At 39.4% G+C, this 18552-nt stretch overlaps 1 protein-coding gene across 1 annotated transcript in view; it reads right to left on the reverse strand.

Annotated features, from left to right (window-relative positions):
* Positions 1-18552, reverse strand: part of ARNT (aryl hydrocarbon receptor nuclear translocator) — a 77161-nt gene that overhangs the window by 30625 nt on the left and 27984 nt on the right. The window contains exons 2-5 of the mRNA XM_021708519.1: positions 15482-15593; positions 10900-10944; positions 4175-4219; positions 1098-1142 (exon numbers count right to left, since the gene is read on the reverse strand). Coding sequence (XP_021564194.1) covers positions 1098-1142; positions 4175-4219; positions 10900-10944; positions 15482-15593 — 247 coding nt within the window. The remainder of the gene's footprint in view (positions 1-1097; positions 1143-4174; positions 4220-10899; positions 10945-15481; positions 15594-18552) is intronic.

Here is an 18552-nt window from a genome sequence, read left to right on the forward strand (position 1 = left end):
GGCTCATGCCTGGTAGTCCCAGCACTCTGGGAGGTGGAAACAGGAGGATTGCTTGAGCCCAGGAGTTTGAGACCAGCATAGGCAACATAGCAAGACCTCATTACTTAAAGAAAAAAATTTAGTTGGCTACTCAGGAGGCTGACACAGAAGTATTGCTGTGTCACAGGAGTTGGAGGCATGGTAGCCATGATTTGTGCCACTGCACTCCAGCCTGGACAACAAAGTGGGGCCCTGATTCAAAAAAAGAGGCAAGTAATAGAAATAAGTGGGAAAATAGTAAAAACAGGTGTTAATACCAATGATCTATTTCCTAAGTCATCCCAAATCACAGAAAACAGAAAAGTTGGGCCACTTTGTCTGCAGTATTTCTACATTATGGACAACAGTCTCCAAAGAGAATGCTACAGTCTCCTTTCCAAATGGCAAAAAGGTCTCATCACATAGGTCCATATTTAGTCATTTTGCCTGAGACATGTAAAACTCTACTCTCAAACTTAAAATACCATCTTTCCAGTACTGACAGATTTCTGACACTGAAGTACAGAAACCTGATCTTTTAAATACTCACATCAAGGCAGTTAAAACTTTTCTGAGAAACCACCACAAGAAAGGATTCAGTCCCCAAAGCAACACTAGTTCTGCTGTGATAGTAATGTAGGCAGTAAGTCTCCACAGGAAAGTAAGAGTGAGTTTTCTAGAGGTGTAGAGTAAATGCTGAGACCTAAATACAGGAACTAATCTCAAATAAAGATATATTTATTGATTTTCTAATAAAAAGTATATTTCCCTGTTAAAGCACCAACAGGCACAGCTGCATTATTTCTAAAAGCTTTTTTGTTCTGTGAAACTTAGTCCTGACATAAAGAGAAAAAGAAAAACCTTAAACTAATAGCAATTCTTAAATTCCTAAGCAAAGTTCCCTCAACTCACCTACTTTCTGATGGTTTCTGTTACACCCAAACTTCTAAAAAATCTTGTCCTCTCTTGCCACAGATAGGGAAATACAAAGAGAACGGGGAAGAAAAGATAGAGTGAGAAAAAGGATAGAAAAAGCAGCATCATCTGCTTCATCATGCTAAAAGACACTGTTCTCCTACCTGGCAAGTCTCTCTTTATCCGCAGAGCTCTGCTCATCATCCGACCTAAAAACAGAATTAACGAACTAAGCTAAAATTAAAATAAAAAGGGAAGGAAGGAAGGAAAGGTGGGAGGGGAGGAAGGGGAGGGAGGGAAGAAGCAAGGGGAAGAGATAAAAGAAAGGAAGGAAAGGAGAAGAGAGAAAAGAAAGTAGAACAAAATAGATGCAAAGAAGAGAGGGAGGAATGGAAATATGGACAGGAACCTTGCCTGTAACTCTACAAAGCATTCATTACAATAAAGAAAAAGTAACTTACAGAATAAAGATCAACATAAAAGGCCAGTATATATATTGTAAATTAACATGATCTAAACACATAAAGCATTTTGCCAATCTATCTCTGTAGGGACCAAAGAATAAAGAGTTTGCACTAGAAACAAGCAAGGGAATTCAGGAAAACCATTCTTATATACTGCTCCCAAATCTGTAAATAAAATGATATCCACATGTGCTATTTTATAGTGAGAACATTAAAGGTAGAGTAAATTAAAGATGAGAATGTCAAACAAGTGATCAAAAATATAATGTCTTCTCATACAAACATATACACACAAGTACACACTCAGACAAAACAACCAACCAGATTGCACTGGAGAAATTATATAAATAGAACCAAGAGCTAGGTTTCTGGCATATCCTCTATCACTGATTTGTTCTTAAAGTGACTATTAATTTTGTTGGGTCACTTTACCACTTCTCTGTAGTAAAGCCACACGAGAGAATTGTTACATGGGATCCACTCATGGAGGATATAAAGAATTATCAATGAGTTTTTCTAGAAAACTGAGATATTGCAAGGGTGGGTAGCACAGAAGAAACATCAAGGTATTGGCAGGTCACTGTATCGGTGCTTCATTTAAAATATATATTATATAAATAGACAGATAAATCAGTCTCCAAAAAAATGCCTAAGCATGACATATTAACAGGCTGAAAGATTATTTAGCTATTAAAAATGACAAATACAATGACTTTAGCAATATTGGGGAAAGCGTCCATAAAATGGTCAAGAGAAAAAAACAGAACTAACAAACAGGCATGTGTATCCCTGAATCTAAAATAAGAAATAAAAATAACACAGTAACAATAAGAGTTAAAAAAAAAAAAAAAAAATATATATATATATATATATAGTGATGAGAAGAGAAAGAAAACTGATTATTAAGTTATTTAGAGTTTCATGTTCCTTAGGTTATTTCTTCTAGATAGTTCCTTAACAAACTACAAAATTTTTTTTTCCAGAAAGTTAAGAAAATTGACATATTTTCAGCTTTTGAAGACCCTCTGTTGAATTCCCTGGGAAGTTATGTGACATGACCTTAACAAATCATACAAATGAGTTCTGTTTGAAAAAAGTTAGATATCTAAAATTCCTATTACTACAGATCCACAATTCCTTATCCACTTCAATATTTTTGAATGCACCACTGTACACAATGCAATCAAATAACCAATAACTATGTGTATCCCATAAAGCTATTGAAATAAATGAAAAAAAAATCACCTTAAGGAAGAGAGGGTAAGGGAAAGAGACTGGAGAAATGTAAACACTGACTGGATATTTGGTTACATTAAGGAATTATTACTGATTTTTAAAGTGTCATTATGTATTGTGGTCATGTCTTTTATAAAGGGTTTTTATCTTTTAGAGACATATACTGAAATATATCCAGATGAATGATATGATACCAGGATTTACTCAAAATAATGCAGGGGGAAGGCACAAAGTAGGTGGAAAGTACAAAAGGTAATAAGACTGGTAATAAGTTGTTGATTGTGGTAGCTGGGTTTATTATATATGTCCTAAATTTTTCATAATAAAAAATGCATCTCTCTGATTCAAAACATATATATACATTTCCAAATGAAATGTATGAATGCACACATATCCACATTAAGCAGGACAACTGAAAACTAAAATGGTTCAGGTCATGTTCTCATGGCTTCTTAAAAGTTTAGCCAAGATACAGTAAACCTGCACTACCAATATTAATTGGTGGCTTGATTTTTTAATGCAGCTTGAAAAATTAACCAATATCAGCAATTAATTCTCATTTTAGAAATGGTTCACATCCTAAAGACTTTACAAGTATGTACTTCAATTAGTTTCGATACATAAATTACTCTTCAAAAACCTCTTACCTTCACTCTTTTCCTATTGCTATTGCCACAATTCTAGCCCAGGTCCTCATGATTTTATAGCTGTCTTATTACTGCAGTAGCTTTCTATCTATCTCCCTATAGTTCTACAGTCCTCCTCTTTAATCAAGTCTACATACTACTGGAAGAGAAATATTCCTACAATGCATTTTTTATAATATCCTGTAAAGTCCTCAGTTAATTACTGGATTTTTAAATAATAGATTATTTTCCTGAAATGGCTGCAAACTTGATTTTTAAAAAGGAATTTGCTGTTTAATAATATAAAATATGAACACTCTAAAAAGAAAACTGACACCTGATTTGAGAATGATTTATTGTTTAATAAAAAGCAAAATATAGTTCATTACCTGGACAGGTAATTTAAACAAACTGAAGTTCATTTCAAACAAAACTCCAGTCTCTACATACACTGTTTCTCTACTGTCATTTTATTTACTTTTTTTTTGTAGAGATGGGGGTCTCACTATATTGCCCAGGCTGGCCTCTTATCAATCCTCCTGCCTCAGCCTCCCAAAGCGCAGGGATAACAGGCATGAGCCTCTGTGTCTGGCCTTTGCTGTCATTTTAAAAAGAATAAAATCATTATCTGCATACTCATTATCTGTAGATATATTTAATAATAAATGCAACCACAAAGTCCATAGTTTGTGTTCCTATGGAAACTTAGCAAGCACACTGTTATCGCTATCATATACAGCAAAACAGTGTATTAAATATACTGCTAAATGATTTTCATAATACTAAGTTTCACTGGCTTTCCGAATAGGAAAAAGACTGGACAGAGAAATTCAATCTTATCCAGAAAAAATTAAAATTCAGTATGCTAAGACTGCCTAGTCCCACAACATGGACCAAGATGTCTTACTAAATTACCTGGCAAACCGCTCCTTATCATTTGACATCTGATCATCATCACACCTGGAGGAGAAAAAAAGAATTATTGCAACAAAATACACTTGCTGTATCTATTCCACTCTGAAATGAAAACTAGAAAGATTAAAAATATTGGGATATTGAATTACAGGAGGCTTTGACTGTCTTGGGTATCAGCTTAACATTCCATAGATGGGGGATTAGTTTTTATATCCTATAATGCAAAGTATACTAAGTGGCAATATGGATCACAGTCCTGCATTTAATGTCTTGAATATTTAAAATTACTTCTATTCCCATGTTGTTTTTTAGTAGAATTGTTTCCTAAAGAAAATCACTCCTTGATCATGGCTCTCCTGTCAGAATTATGTGCACTCTGTAACATCTTTGGTCGTGGTAGTCCTGTTTTCCTGATAACTTTGTTAATGTGTTGTGAAAGAATGAAAAATTGAGTATGTTGTGTATATGATAAATTGTGAATTGGTGGGCTGTATGTAACAGCTTATCAACATTAGAAAATACTGGTACTTGATATCCTCTTAAGGAACATATTTGCCTCCAAATTTTAAGCTGAAAAGTCTCTGGGATAATTTTTTAAAAATAATAATACATGACTTTTGATTTTCGGTACCTATGTTAAGAACTGTGTACAAATTGAAATGTCTGTGTACTGATCCTCAACACAACCAATAAACTCAATTATGAAAGACTTTCAGGGCAAAAAAAAAAATTCAACAAGAAAAAAAGCCAAGGGAAAAGAATTACAAAGCAATAGAGATAATATTAGCAACCCACAGAACTTACAAAATCCAATGACTATTACTTGTCAGGTTTCTGTTATCCCTTACCAAGCACACCAAAAAAAGATGGTCTAATTAGAACACAGCTGACTGCCCTGTCAACATCACTCTAAAGTTAAGGATAGTTTTGGTTTTCTTAAACTGCAGTTTAAAAAAAAGGAAAACAAAACACGTAACACAAAATTTACCATGTTAGCCACTCAACAGAGTGACTCCAACTCAAAAAAAAAAAAAAAAAATTTAAGTCTATACCTGTTGAATACCATCTTGCCATTTCTCCCTATCCCCAACCCCAGGTAACCACCATTCTACTATGTCTGTGAGTCTGACTAGTATAGATACCACACATAAGTGGAATCACACAGTATTTATCTTTTTATGATACATAGCTTATTTTCTTTTTTCTTTCTTTCTTTTTTTTTTGAGTTGGAGTCTTACTTTGTCGCCCAGGCTGAAGTGCAGTAGCACACTCATGGCCACCCCACAGTCGACCTGCTAGGCTCAGGCAATCCTTCCACCTCAGCCTTCCAAGTAGCCAGAACTACAGGCGTGCACTGCCAAGTCTGGCTAATTTTTTATTTATCATGGAGATGAAGTCTTGCCAAGCTGCCCGGGCTGGTCTCAAACCCATGGGCTCAGACAATCCACTCGCCTCAGCCTCCCAAAGTGCTGGAAGTACAGGCTGAGCCATCAAGGCCGGCTGGGCTTATTTTCTTAATAGGGATAATGTCCTCAGAGTTCATCATTGCTGCAGCGTATAGCAGGATTTCCTTTTCTTTTTTTTTTTTTTTGAGTTGGAGTCTCACTCTGTCGCCCAGACTGGAGTGCAGTAGCCACTCCCGGCCACCAGAGCCTCGACCTGCTGGGCTCCAGCGATCCTTCCACCTCAGACTTCCAAGTAGCCAGAATTGCAGGCATGCACTACCACGCCCGGCTGATTTTTTTGATTTATTGTAGAGATGAGGTCTCGCTGCCCAGGCGGGTCTCAAACCCGTGGGCTCAGGCAACCCACTCACCTCAGTCTCCCAAAGGCGCGGGATTACAGGCTGAGCCACCGAGCCCAGCTATAAGATTTCCTTTTCTACTGGATACACACACTGTATTTTCTTTATCCATTCCTCTGTCAACTGACATTTGGGTTGCTTACACCTCTTGGCTATTGTGCAAAACAGGGCAATAGGCAAGGGTGTACAAATATCTCTTAAAGACTCTGCTTTCATTTCTTTTGGATATATACCCCGAAAGAGTATTGTTGAATTATATGGTAATTCTATGTTTAATTTTTTGAGGCACCACCATATTGTTTTCCATTTTACATCCCTACCAACAACGCACAAGGGTTCCAAATCCTCCACATCTTCGCAAACATTTGTTATCTTCTGGTTTTTTTTTTATAGTGACCATCCTTATAGGTATGAAATAATATCTCATTACAGTTTTGATTTGTATATCTCTAATGATTAGTGATGTTGAACATCTTTCATTGCTTGTTGGCTATTTGTACCTCTTCTTTAGAAAAATGTGTATTCAAGTCCTTTGCTCAATTTTTTTTCTTTGTAGAGATGGGGGTCCCACTCCTAGACTGATCTCAAACTTCCAATCCTCCTGTTTGAGCCTCCCAGAATGCTAGGATTACAGGCATGAGTCACTGCACCTGGTCAGCATTGCCCATTATTTTAAATCAAGTTTTTATTGTTGTTGAGCACTTTATATGTGCCAGATATTAATTTCTTATATTTTATTTGCAAGTATTTTCTCCCAACTCAACAGGTTGCCTTATCACTGTGTTCATTGTTTCCTTTGATGCACAGAAGTTCTCAAGGGATAGTTTTATATTATAAATTAAACATCATACTTTATCTCTTCAACCAAGGAATCTCACTCCTCATCCCAGCTTCTACTTAACAGGTAGATAAAACATGTCTGCTACTACAAAAACCAGAAAGGAGGATATGTTGAGGGAGGAAGACCTAACTCCAAAAACACAACTCTATTCTCTGGATAATCTCAATTTTCCTTTTCTCATTGCCACAGGATACAGCAAAGATTCTATCAACTATGGACAGTTATTAAATTAGAGCCAGAATTTATATTGCTCCTTCACAGGTTATAAACCCTGAACTAATCTGACCCCAAGAATTTTCAGTTTTTGAAAACAACTAGAGAATAGAGGTAAAATAATGGGCAAATATGGAGATATGTTGGAATTTCTGCTTAAGGACAAATGGTTTGTTTCTAGGATATAAAGCAAGGTATAAATCAGGCAGTACACACTCCTAATGAGAACAAGCGAATTAAGTTCAAATAAAAGACCTATAATTTGTATATTAACCTTGAATTTCAAGAATGTATCTTCTAGATTCTTGCTATTCAATGAGTGGTCTATGGACCACAAGCAGCAGTATCACCTAGGAAGCTATAAAAATGCAGAATTGGCCGGGCTCGGTGGCTCAGCCTGTAATCCCGCGCCTTTGGGAGGCTGAGGTGAGTAGATTGCCTGAGCCCGCGGGTTTGAGACCCACCTGGGCAACTTGGCGAGACCTCATCTCTACAATAAATCAAAAAATCAGCCGGGCGTGGTAGCGCATGCCTGTAATTCCGGCTACTTGGAAGGCTGAGGCGGAAGGATCGCAGGAGCCCAACAGGTTGAGGATGCTGAGGTGGAAGGATCGCCTGAGCCCAGCAGGTTGAAGCTAGGGTGGCCATGAGTGTGCCACTGCACTCCAGCCTGGGCAACAAAGTGAGACTCTAACTTAAAAAAAAAAACAGAATCTTGGGTCCTATAGTAGACCTATTAAATTCTTCATCTGACCAAGAAACTCATATGGATTTGCACATGCATTCAAGTTTGAGAAGCACTATGCTAGATACAAATAACCTTGATATTGTACCTAATGTTTCAAAGTCTTGATATTCTTAAAAAATTCCAATTGTTAACAACAACCAAAAAAAGCATTGATAGTCAAGTCAAGAAATGTGGTGATTCTTTTCTTTTCGTTTTTTTTTTTGAGTTGGAATCTTACTCTGTCACCCAGGCTAGAGTGCAGTGGCACGCTCACGGCCACCGCAGCCTCAACCTGCTGGGCTCAGGCCATCCTTCCGCCTCAGCCTTCCAAGTAGCTGGAACCACAGACAAGTGCCACCACACCTGGCTAATTTTTTTTTTTTTTGAGTTGGAGTCTCACTCTGTCGCCCAGACTGGAGTGTAGTGGCCGCTCCTGGCCACCACAGCCTAGACCTGCTGGGCTCTGGCGATCCTTCTGCCTCAGCCTTCCAAGTAGCCGGAATTACAGGCATGCGCTACCACGCCCGGCTGATTTTTTGATTTATTGTAGAGATGAGGTCTCGCTGCCCAGGCGGGTCTTGAACCCACAGGCTCAGGCAATCCACTCACCTCGGCCTCCCAAAGGCGTGGGATTATAGGCTGAGCCACCGAGCCCGGCTAATTTTTTTTTTTTTTAATTGTAGAGATGAGGTCTCGCCAAGTTGCCCAGGCTGGTCTTGAACCAGTGAGCTCAGGCAATCCTTTCAACTTTGCCTCCCAAAGTGCTGGAATTATAGGCGTGAGCCACTACACCCGGCCGTGGTGATTTTTTTCTTAGGTATAATGACCTACTTGTTAAGACAATTTTGATTTGCATATTAAATTAGAGTCATATAGTTGTGACTACTGGAATTTATGGAAGCAATGACTCAGGGTTAAAGCTAATTGTCAAGCCTATCTAAGACTAGTGATTATTTTCAAACCATTCATATACACCACAAAGTTTCACTAATAGCATGCATCATTATAATTAGGGATTCTCAATTGGAGGACTGACTACCCAATAAAGCTGTTTGGAAAAGTCTATCCTTCTCTAGAAATTGAAATCTCTTCCCTTCTTCACATTTATTGAGACTCATTAAGTCTCAAGAGACCTCTTAGAAAATTATTTTTATCTGCAACTATTTTTTTTTTTGAGTTGGAGTCTCACTCTGTCACCCAGACTGGAGTGCGGGCAGCCTCGACCTGCTGGGCTCTGGCGATCTTTCCGCCTCAGCCTTCCGAGTAGCCGGAATTACAGGCATGTGCTACCACGCCCGGATGATTTTTTGATTTATTGTAGAGATGAGGTCTCGCTGCCCAGGCGGGTCTCAAACCCGCGGGTTCAGACAATCCACTCACCTCAGCCTCTCAAAGGCGCGGGATTACAGGCTGAGCCACCGAGCCCGGCTAACCTGGCTAATTTTTTGATTTATTGTAGAGATAAGGTCTTGCCAAGTTGCCCAGGCTGTTCTCGAAACCATGGGCTCAAGCAATCCTCTCACCTTAGCCTCCCAAAGTGCTGGGATTACAGGCTTGAGCTACCATATCTGGACACACAAAAAAATTTTTAAACAGGGCTTCTATATTTATTTATCAAATATGTTACTCAGCAATGTAGAGATTACCTGAGTAATATTTTCAACTCTAAAAAGAAAAAAGACAAATTGTGATCAAAGTTATCTTCCTTCATTGAGTCACTACTTTTCTTACTTGAAAACAAGCCAAGTAATTGGTAATCATCTAGAATAATCCTTTTATTTTATTTTGAGTCAGAGTCTCTCTCTGTCGCTCAGGCTGGAATGCAGTGGCACACTCACGGACACCTCAGTCTACTAAGCTCTGGTGGTCCTTCTGCCTCAGTCCTCCAAGTAGCTGGAACCACAGGCATGTACCACCGTGCCCAGCTAATATTTTTATTTATTGTAGAGACGAGGTCTTGCTATGTTGCTCAGGCTGATCTTGAAGCCCTGAGCTCAGGCAATTCTCTCACCTACACTTTTCAAAGTCCTAGGATTACAGGTTTGAGCCACTGAATCTTCTTTTATGAAAGAAACCCTTCATCAATATGTTTAAAAGTCCATTTTCAAAGTTCTAGAAGATTCATTTCTCAAGGATACAAATTCAAATTCCTGCTATGAGTAGGAGTCAACAGTTATCAACAGATCATAACAGAGCAGTACATTAACAACTCCCCTTGGCGGAGCTTGGTGGCTCAGCCTGTAATCCCAGCACTTTGGGAGGCTGAGCAGCAGGACATTAGCAAATGTAATATAGAGGCTGATAAGCACTTGCACATGGAGATTTGTCCTGTAGATTGTAGCCATCATCATGTGAAGAAACTCAATCTGGCCTTCTTGAGTTTAAAAGACTACATAGATAGAGATACCAACCAGCTGAGGCCAGTTCTCAGCTGATAAGCCAGCTGAACGCAGTTTTATGAGTGAATCTAGGTGAGATCACCAGGAAAAAAAATGCAATCAACGCACATAATTGAGAAATAATAACTTGTTTTTTTAAAGCCATTCAGCAATAGATAATTGATACAAATGATCTTGTCAATGTGCTATCTCCTCAGTGAGTAACTCTCTGGAATTACTAACAGAATATTTGAAAATGTTCTGGGATACAATATAATATGAATATTTACAGTTTTAGGATGAAGTACTCTCCTTGCTTCCAAGGAGATATACTATATCAAAAATATAGCCGGGCTCGGTGGCTCAGCCTGTAATCCCAGCACTTTGGGAGGCCGAGGTGAGTGGATTGCCTGAGTCCACGGGTTCAAGACCCGCCTGGGCAAATTGGCAAGTCCTCATCTCTACAATTAATTAAAAAAAAAATTAGCCGGATGTGGTAGCGCGCGCCTGTAGTTCCAGCTACTTGGAAGGCTGAGGTGGAAGGATCGCCGGAGCCCAGCAAGTCGAGGTTGCGGTGACCAGGAGCGGCCACTGCACTCCAGTCTGGGCAACAGATTGAGACTCCAACTCAAAAAAAAAAAAAAAATGTATATATCCAAATATATTCTGTCCTAAGGACAAAAATATTACAAGCTAGAAGCATAAAGATCATAAACTAATTTTTAATATCAGAAGTCCAGAGAAAGTTTCAAAATCTCTTACCTCAAAAATTTACTGTTCCCTTCACCATCATCATCAAAATCCAGCCTGGGGGAAGTCAACAATAAGTACCGTAAGCCTACTGATAATATAGAACATTAAGAAATTAGAATTTCTCAACACAATGTACCTGTACACCCACCCAAATGGAAGAAGAAAAAGGGAGTAGACAGAAGTCAAACAAAGCTATATTACCTCTTCCTCATAAAGTCAAACCAGACAAAGTAGTTGGGCATTAGAGAAAGAGTACCTACTGCTACCTTAACACCTTCCTGTGGTAGCAGTCCACCTTTATCAAAGTTTTGCATTTGACTACAATCTCTATAAAAGAAGCAGAAATCCACTCAGAAGAGGAAAAATAAAACATAAACAATTCAGGTCCATTTTTTATTTCTTCAGTCTAAGCCATGTTACTAGATTTCTGAAACATCATTGAAAACCATGATATTACGTAAGAGAGTGACTTAAGATCCAAGGAAGTTCTTGAATAGTGCTTCTTTTCTTCCTTCATCTAATAAACATGTGATATGTACTACATTAAAGACATTGCTAGGTGAGGCAAAACAAGAATCCTGCTCTCAGCAAGCTCTTTGCCTAGAGAAATACAAATATAAAATAAGTGAGAATGGAAAAGTGTCATATGGAGAGCACAATCAACATGGTAGAATTCAGTGAAAGAAGAGGTGAATTTCATTTCAGGAGATTAGGAAAGATTATGGATAACAGAGTAGGCCAATCTCCTCTTAGTCTCTGTACATTAAACTAAAATGTTGCTCATGTTACCACCTTAACTCAATGATCATTCTTGGCATCTTTACCAGTGGGATAACCTGATATTATGGACTTTTAGATGGATTCATATGAAGTATTCAGCATCAATCCTAAAAATGTTCATTTTTTTCCCTCCTTCCTGAAGCACCTGATCACCTGTAAAAATCCTATCCACCTACCCAGTAACTCTGTTTCTTTTTTTTTTAGTTGTCACCCAGACTGGAATGCAGTGGCCGCTCCCAGCCACCGCGGCCTGGACCCACTGGGCTCCGGCGATCCTTCCACCTCAGCCTTCCGAGTAGCCAGAATTACAGGCGCGCACTACCATGCCCGGCTGATTTTTGATTTATTGTAGAGATGAGGTCTTGCCAAGTTGCCCAGGTGGGTCTTGAACCCGCGGGCTCAGGCAATCCACTCACCTCAGCCTCCCAAAGCACGGGATTACAGGCTGAGCCAGAGCCCGGCCGTAACTCCATTTCTAAGAACCTAAAGAAATAATTTAAATAGAAAAAAAGTTTACATACAAAGAAGTCCATTGCAGCATTACACATAAGAGTAAAATCTTCAAAATAATTTAAATGTAGGTCGAGCGCAGTGACTCATACCTATAATCCCAACACTGTGGAAGGCTGAGGTGAGAGAATTGCCTGAACCCAGGGGTTCAAGACCAGCCTCGGCAACCTGGCAAGACCTCATCTCTAGAATAAAATAAAATAAACAGCCAGGCGTGGTGACACACACCTGTAGTTCCAGCTACTTGAAAGGCTGAGGTGGAAGGATCGTCTAAGTCCAGCAGATCAAGGCTGTGGTGGCCGCAAACGTGCTACTACACTCCAGCCTGGGCAACACAGTGAGACCCCACCTCAAAAAATAAAATAATTTAAATGTCCCAAAATAGATGAGTACATCCTTCTATGCAAACACTGAAAATTATGTTTATATAGAACATGTAACAATACAAAGAAAAGGTTATGAAAAAAACAGGTTATAAAGAATGACGTAATTACATGATTATAGCTATTAAAAACAATTTATATATAAAGATGGAAGGAAATACATTTTTTTTTTCTTGAGTGGGAGTCTCACTCTGTTGCCCAGGCTACAGTGCAGTGGCACAATCACGTTTCACTGTAGCCTCGAACTCCTGGGCTCAAGTGATCCTTCTGCCTCAGCCTCCCAAGTAGCTGGGATTACAGGCATGCACCACCATGACTGGCTAATTTTTTTTTCTTGTAGAGACGAGGTCTATATTGCCAAGGCTGGTCTCGACCTCCTGGACTCAAGCAATCCTCCTGCCTCAACCTCCCAAAGTGCTGGGATAACAGGTATGAACCCCTATGCCTGGCCTGAAGAAAATACATGAAAAAAATTGATGGTAGTTAGGTTTGGTCATTTTATTGTTCATTCTAATTTTCTATATTTTCCAATCTTTCTTTAAAATAGGTATTTTAATATATTTTTCTGATTAACATTCATACATTTTTATTTCAGAAAATCTGGAAAATTAAAAACAAGCCATTCATAATCCCATCATCCAGAAATCTGATGAGTATTCTTTCACTATTTTTGCTATTCACAAATTATACACATTTTTCTGGCAGTAAAATATTACTATAATTTGTGACCTCTCAATATATTATGAGCATTTTTCTGTTACTGACATATATCTGTCACCTCCAATTATGTAGTATTCCACTTTACTGTATGCTGTAACTTTCTTAAGTGATCCACTAATTTTGATATTTATACTGCTTCTAATTGTTTGCTATTATATGTAACCATAACACAGTGTTTTGTAGACTCTAAAGTTAAACTCCCTAGGTCCATATGCTAGATATGACACTTACTAACTTTAGAAACTTAAAAAGTTATTTATTCACCCTGTGCTTCAGTAAGTAAGTTAAAATGTATAATGAGCACACAGCAAGTCTTAATAACTCATGTTACAACTTAAACCAGGAATCACTCTTGTATTACTATTGATGGGATGAAATTTAAAGACTAGTTATAATATTAGCTACATAATTTTTAAAAAGAAAAAAGGGAAATTTATATCAAAAAGTAAATAAAATGTCATCCTTTTTGAAGCTTTTCCCAATCTTTATCAACCAAATGTGGTATCTCCATATACAGAAAAACATAGCACTGATTAGTTCCTTTCTTATAAAATTTGACATATTCTAACTTGTACATTTATGTGTATAATTATTATTCTTGTCAGAACATAAACAACTTGGAGACGAGAACTGTTTTATTTATCTTTGTATCCTACTCACAACCAGCACAATGCCATACGCTAATTAGGCATTTAATAAATACTTTTAGAAATGAATGGACTCAGCCGAGTTCGGTGGCTCAGGCTGTAATTCCAGCACTTTGGGAGGCTGAGGTGAGTGGACTGCCTGAGCCCGCGGGTTCGAGACCTGCCTGGGCAACTTGACGAGACCTCATCTCTACAGTAAATCAAAAAATTAGCCGGGCTTGGTAGCGTGCGCCTGTAGTCCCAGCTACTTGGAAGGCTGAGGCGTAAGGATCACCGGAGCCCAGCAAGTCGAGGTTGCAGTGGCCGGGAGCGGCCATTGAACTCCAGTCTGGGTGACAGAGTGAGACTCCAACTCAAAAAAACAAACAAACAAAAAAAGAAATGAATGGACTCAGCATTACAAACCAATCAACACATCAATACCTTAGGAGAGGAATGGCCTAGAGTTCAACACTCTCTACATTCAGAAAAGGGGCATAGCAAAATGATTTTGAAAATGCAGATACAAGGTCAGGCATGCCTATAATCCCAGCACTTTGGGAGGCCAAAGTGAGAGGACTGCCTGAGCCCATGGGTTTGAGACCAGTCTGGGCAACTTGGCAAGACTTCATCTCTACAATTAAAAAATTTGGCTGGGCTCGATGGCTCAGCCTGTAATCTCATGCTTTGGGAGGCCGAGGTGAGTGGAATGCCTGAGCCCGCGGGTTTGAGACCCGCCTGGGCAACTTGGTGAGACCTCATCTCTACATAAATAAAAAAAATTAGCCGGGCATGGTAGCGCACGCCTGTAGTTCCAGCTACTTGGAAGGCTGAGGTGGAAGGATGGCCTGAGCACGCCAGATTGAGGCTGCGGTGGCCAGGAGCATGCCACTGCACTCCAGCCTGGGTGATAGAGAAAAATGGCAACTCAAAAAAAAATAAAAAGAAAATGCAGACACAAATCTCAACAAAAGCAGCACTTTCCACAGCAACAGTAAAATTTCTGGGCTTAGCCATAGTCATTTCTCCTACAGAGATTTTTGGTCTAAAGAAAGAACTGGTTATGGGAAACTTAAGATAAAAATATCAATTCTATACAAGAAAAAAATTCAGCTGGGCTCGATGGCTCAGCCTGTAATTCCGTACCTTGGGAGGCTGAGGTGAGTGGATTGCCTGAGCCCACGGGTTCGAGACCCACCTGGGCAACTTGGTGAGACTTCATCTCTACAATAAATCAAAAAATTAGCCGGGTGTGGTAGCGCACGCCTGTAGTTCCAGCTACTTGGAAGGCTGAGGCAGAAGGATCACTGGAGCCCAGCAGGTCGAGGCTGCGATGGCCAGGAGCAGCCACTACACTCCAGTCTGGGCGACGGAGTGAGACTCCAACTCAAAAACAAAGAAACAAAAAAAAGAAAAAGAAAAAAATCCAGACGCTAAAGAGACATATGACAGCATTGTAGTAAGTAATCAGTTGAAGTGAGAGGGTCAGGAATAGTCAAATTAGTTCAGCAACTAACTAAATCAAGTTCATTTACAGGAAAGACATTCATAACACACTATACTCAGACTCACCCTGGTCTTCGCTTAATAGCCCTTTGGACAATGGCTCCTCCACCTTGAATCCCAGGCCCAGGGTTTCCAGAGGCAATGGCTGGACCCAGTGATGATACATCTGATGCCATTTCTGTCAGAAAAAAAGTAAATACACAGTTTTAAAAAGAAGATCCTTGCTTACCATATCATCAAGCTGGCTAAAAGAAATGCCTGGCTGGGTGCAGTGGCTCAAGCCTGTAATCCCAGCACTTTGGGATGCCAAAGTGAGGGATTGCCTGAGTCCATGGGTTCAAGAACAGCCTGGGCAATCTGGCGAGACCTCATCTCTACAATATATTAAAAAATTAGCTGGGCATGGTAGCGTATGTCTACAGTTCCGGCTACTTGGAAGGCTGAGGCAGAAGGATTGCCTGAGCCCATCAGGCTGACACTGGGGTAGCCATGAGTATGCCACCGTACTCCAGTCTGGGCAACAAAGTGAAACTCCAACTCAAAAAAAAAGATACGCTCAAACATATCCAGATTGCTCTCCCTGAATTCTTACGTTGGTAAAAATTTCCCCATACTTGAGTTATCCTCACTTCATAGAATTTGGAAGAAGTGCATTCTACAGTCTTCCCTTTGAAAAGTTTGTAATAGTGACTTAATATTAATTTAAAACAAACACATACACAAATTAATTTATATATTTCATTCATGCAATAAATATTTATAACTTAGATTCTTTCATTTATTTTGATTGGAAAACACAAAAAAGCCCAAAAGTAAAAATCACCTAAATTCCAATACTTAAAATCATATAGAGTAAAATAAAACTGTAAGTCCCTGACTATATCTCCCTTTGCTGTCCGCATACCATTTCCTTCTCTTTCCATTTCAATCTCATCCCCTACCAGTAACCACTGCTAACAGTTGAGTAAATCATCTCTCTCCTGTTTACCCATCAGTTTATATATGTCTATCTCTGTAATCAAAAACAGGTGTATTTTATTCTTAGTAAAAATGGAATCCTGATCCGCAACTTACTTTTGTCATTTAAATATACATCATAAGCCAGGCTTGGTGGCTCAGCCTGTAATCCTGCGCCTTTGGGAGGCTGAGGTGAGTGGATTGCCTGAGCCCGCGGGCTCGAGATTCGCCTGGGCAGCGAGACCTCATCTCTACAATAAATCAAAAAATCAGCCGGGTGTGGTAGCACATGCCTGTAATTCCGGCTACTCGGAAGGCTGAGGCGGAAGGATCGCCGGAGCCCAGCAGGTCGAGGTTGCGGTGGCCGGGAGCGGCCACTGCACTCCAGTCTGGGTGACAGAGTGAGACTCCAACTCAAAAAAATATATATACATCATGAGCTGGGTGTGGTGGCTCACGCCTGTAATCCCACTTTGGAAGGCACTTTGGGAGGCCAAAGTGGGAGGATCACTTGAGGCCTTCAAGACCAGTCTGGGCAACATAGTGAGCCCTTGTCTCTAAAAAAATAAAAATAAAATAAAAAGTAGAGCATGGTGGTGTGCACTTGTTGTCCCAGCTGCAGAAGGATCACCTGGGCCCAGGAGGTCAAGGCTGTGGTGAGCCATGATCATGCCACTGCACTCAAGCCTAGGTGACAGAGTGAGACTCACACTCAGAAAATAAATAAATAAATAAATAAATAAATAAACATACATCATGAATATCTATCTATACACACAATCACATACAAATATACCTCCTGTTTTTTTTTTTAACTTCATATTGTATAACGTACCATATTTTATTCTACTAGTCCCCAACTGACTTCACTTACATTTAGGTTATTTCCAATGTTTCATTATTATAAATAATGCACCAAGAACATTTATTATACAGCTTTAAATTCTTTTGTTATTTAGAATAGATTCCTAAAGGTTCAATCTGTTGTGTCCAAGCATTAGCATATAACAGATGCATACTGCTAGATTATATTCCAAAAAGGCTGCTACAATTTATGATCCCACTAATAGGATATAAGAGTACTATTTCCCTTACCAGCACTGAATTTATTATACTTTTTATTTTTATCAAATTTAATAGGTAAAAAATGGTACATGATTGGTATGTGTCTTTTAATACAGGTCATCTGAAACAAAAGCGTTGACTTTTCACATCTTTAATATTTTTATGCTGAATGTCTTTCCTAATGAATTTTGCCAGATCTATCAGTATATAAAGGATATTAAGTCCTTTGTCTATTATATACTAAAATTATTTTCTACCACTTATAATTGCCTTTAACTATGTAACATTTTTGTGTGTGTGTTGGAGTCTCACTCTGTCATCCAGGCTGGAGTGCAGTAGCACAATGCTTCCAGCCACCGTAGCCTCGACCTGCTGGGCTCAGGCGATCTTTCCACCTCAGCCTTCTAAGTAGTTGGAACTACAGGCATGAACCTCCATGCCTGGCTCATTTTTTGATTTACTGTGGAAACGAGGTCTTACCATGTAGCTCAGGCTGGTCTCAAACCCCTGAGCTCAGGCAATCCTCTTGCCTCTGCCTTCCAAAGTGCTGGGATTATAGGCGTGTGCCACCGTGCCTGGCATTTTTTATTTTTATGCTGTTAAATTTATTAATATTTTTCTAAATTGTTCCTGGGTTTCTGTCTTCCTAAGGCAAGCTCCCTCACCTCTTGGTTACTTCTATATTTTCTTAATACTTTTTCCCCACATTTAGGTCTTTAATTCATCTGGAATTTACTTTTGTATATAAGGTAGGACTCTAATTATTTTCTTTTTTGTTTGTTTGTTTGTTTGTTTTTTTGAGTTGAAGTCTCACTCTGTCGCCCAGACTGGAGTACAGTGGCCGCTCCCAGCCACCGCAGCCTCGACCTGCTAGGCTCCGGCGATCCTTCCGCCTCAGCCTTCCGAGTAGCCGGAATAACTGGTGCACGCTACCATGCCCGGCTGATTTTTTGATTTATTGTAGAGATGAGGTCTTGCTGCCCAGGCGGGTCTCGAACCCGCAGACTCAGGCAATTCACTCACCACTCACCTCAGCCTCCCAAAGGCACAGAATTACAAGATGAGCCACCGAGCCTGGCTTAATTATTTTCTTTCCTTTTTTTTTTTTTTTTTTT

Source organism: Carlito syrichta, unplaced genomic scaffold (assembly GCF_000164805.1).
Source record: "Carlito syrichta isolate Samal-C Ts95f unplaced genomic scaffold, Tarsius_syrichta-2.0.1 Scaffold142856, whole genome shotgun sequence".
NCBI classification, from domain to species: Eukaryota; Metazoa; Chordata; class Mammalia; order Primates; family Tarsiidae; genus Carlito; species Carlito syrichta.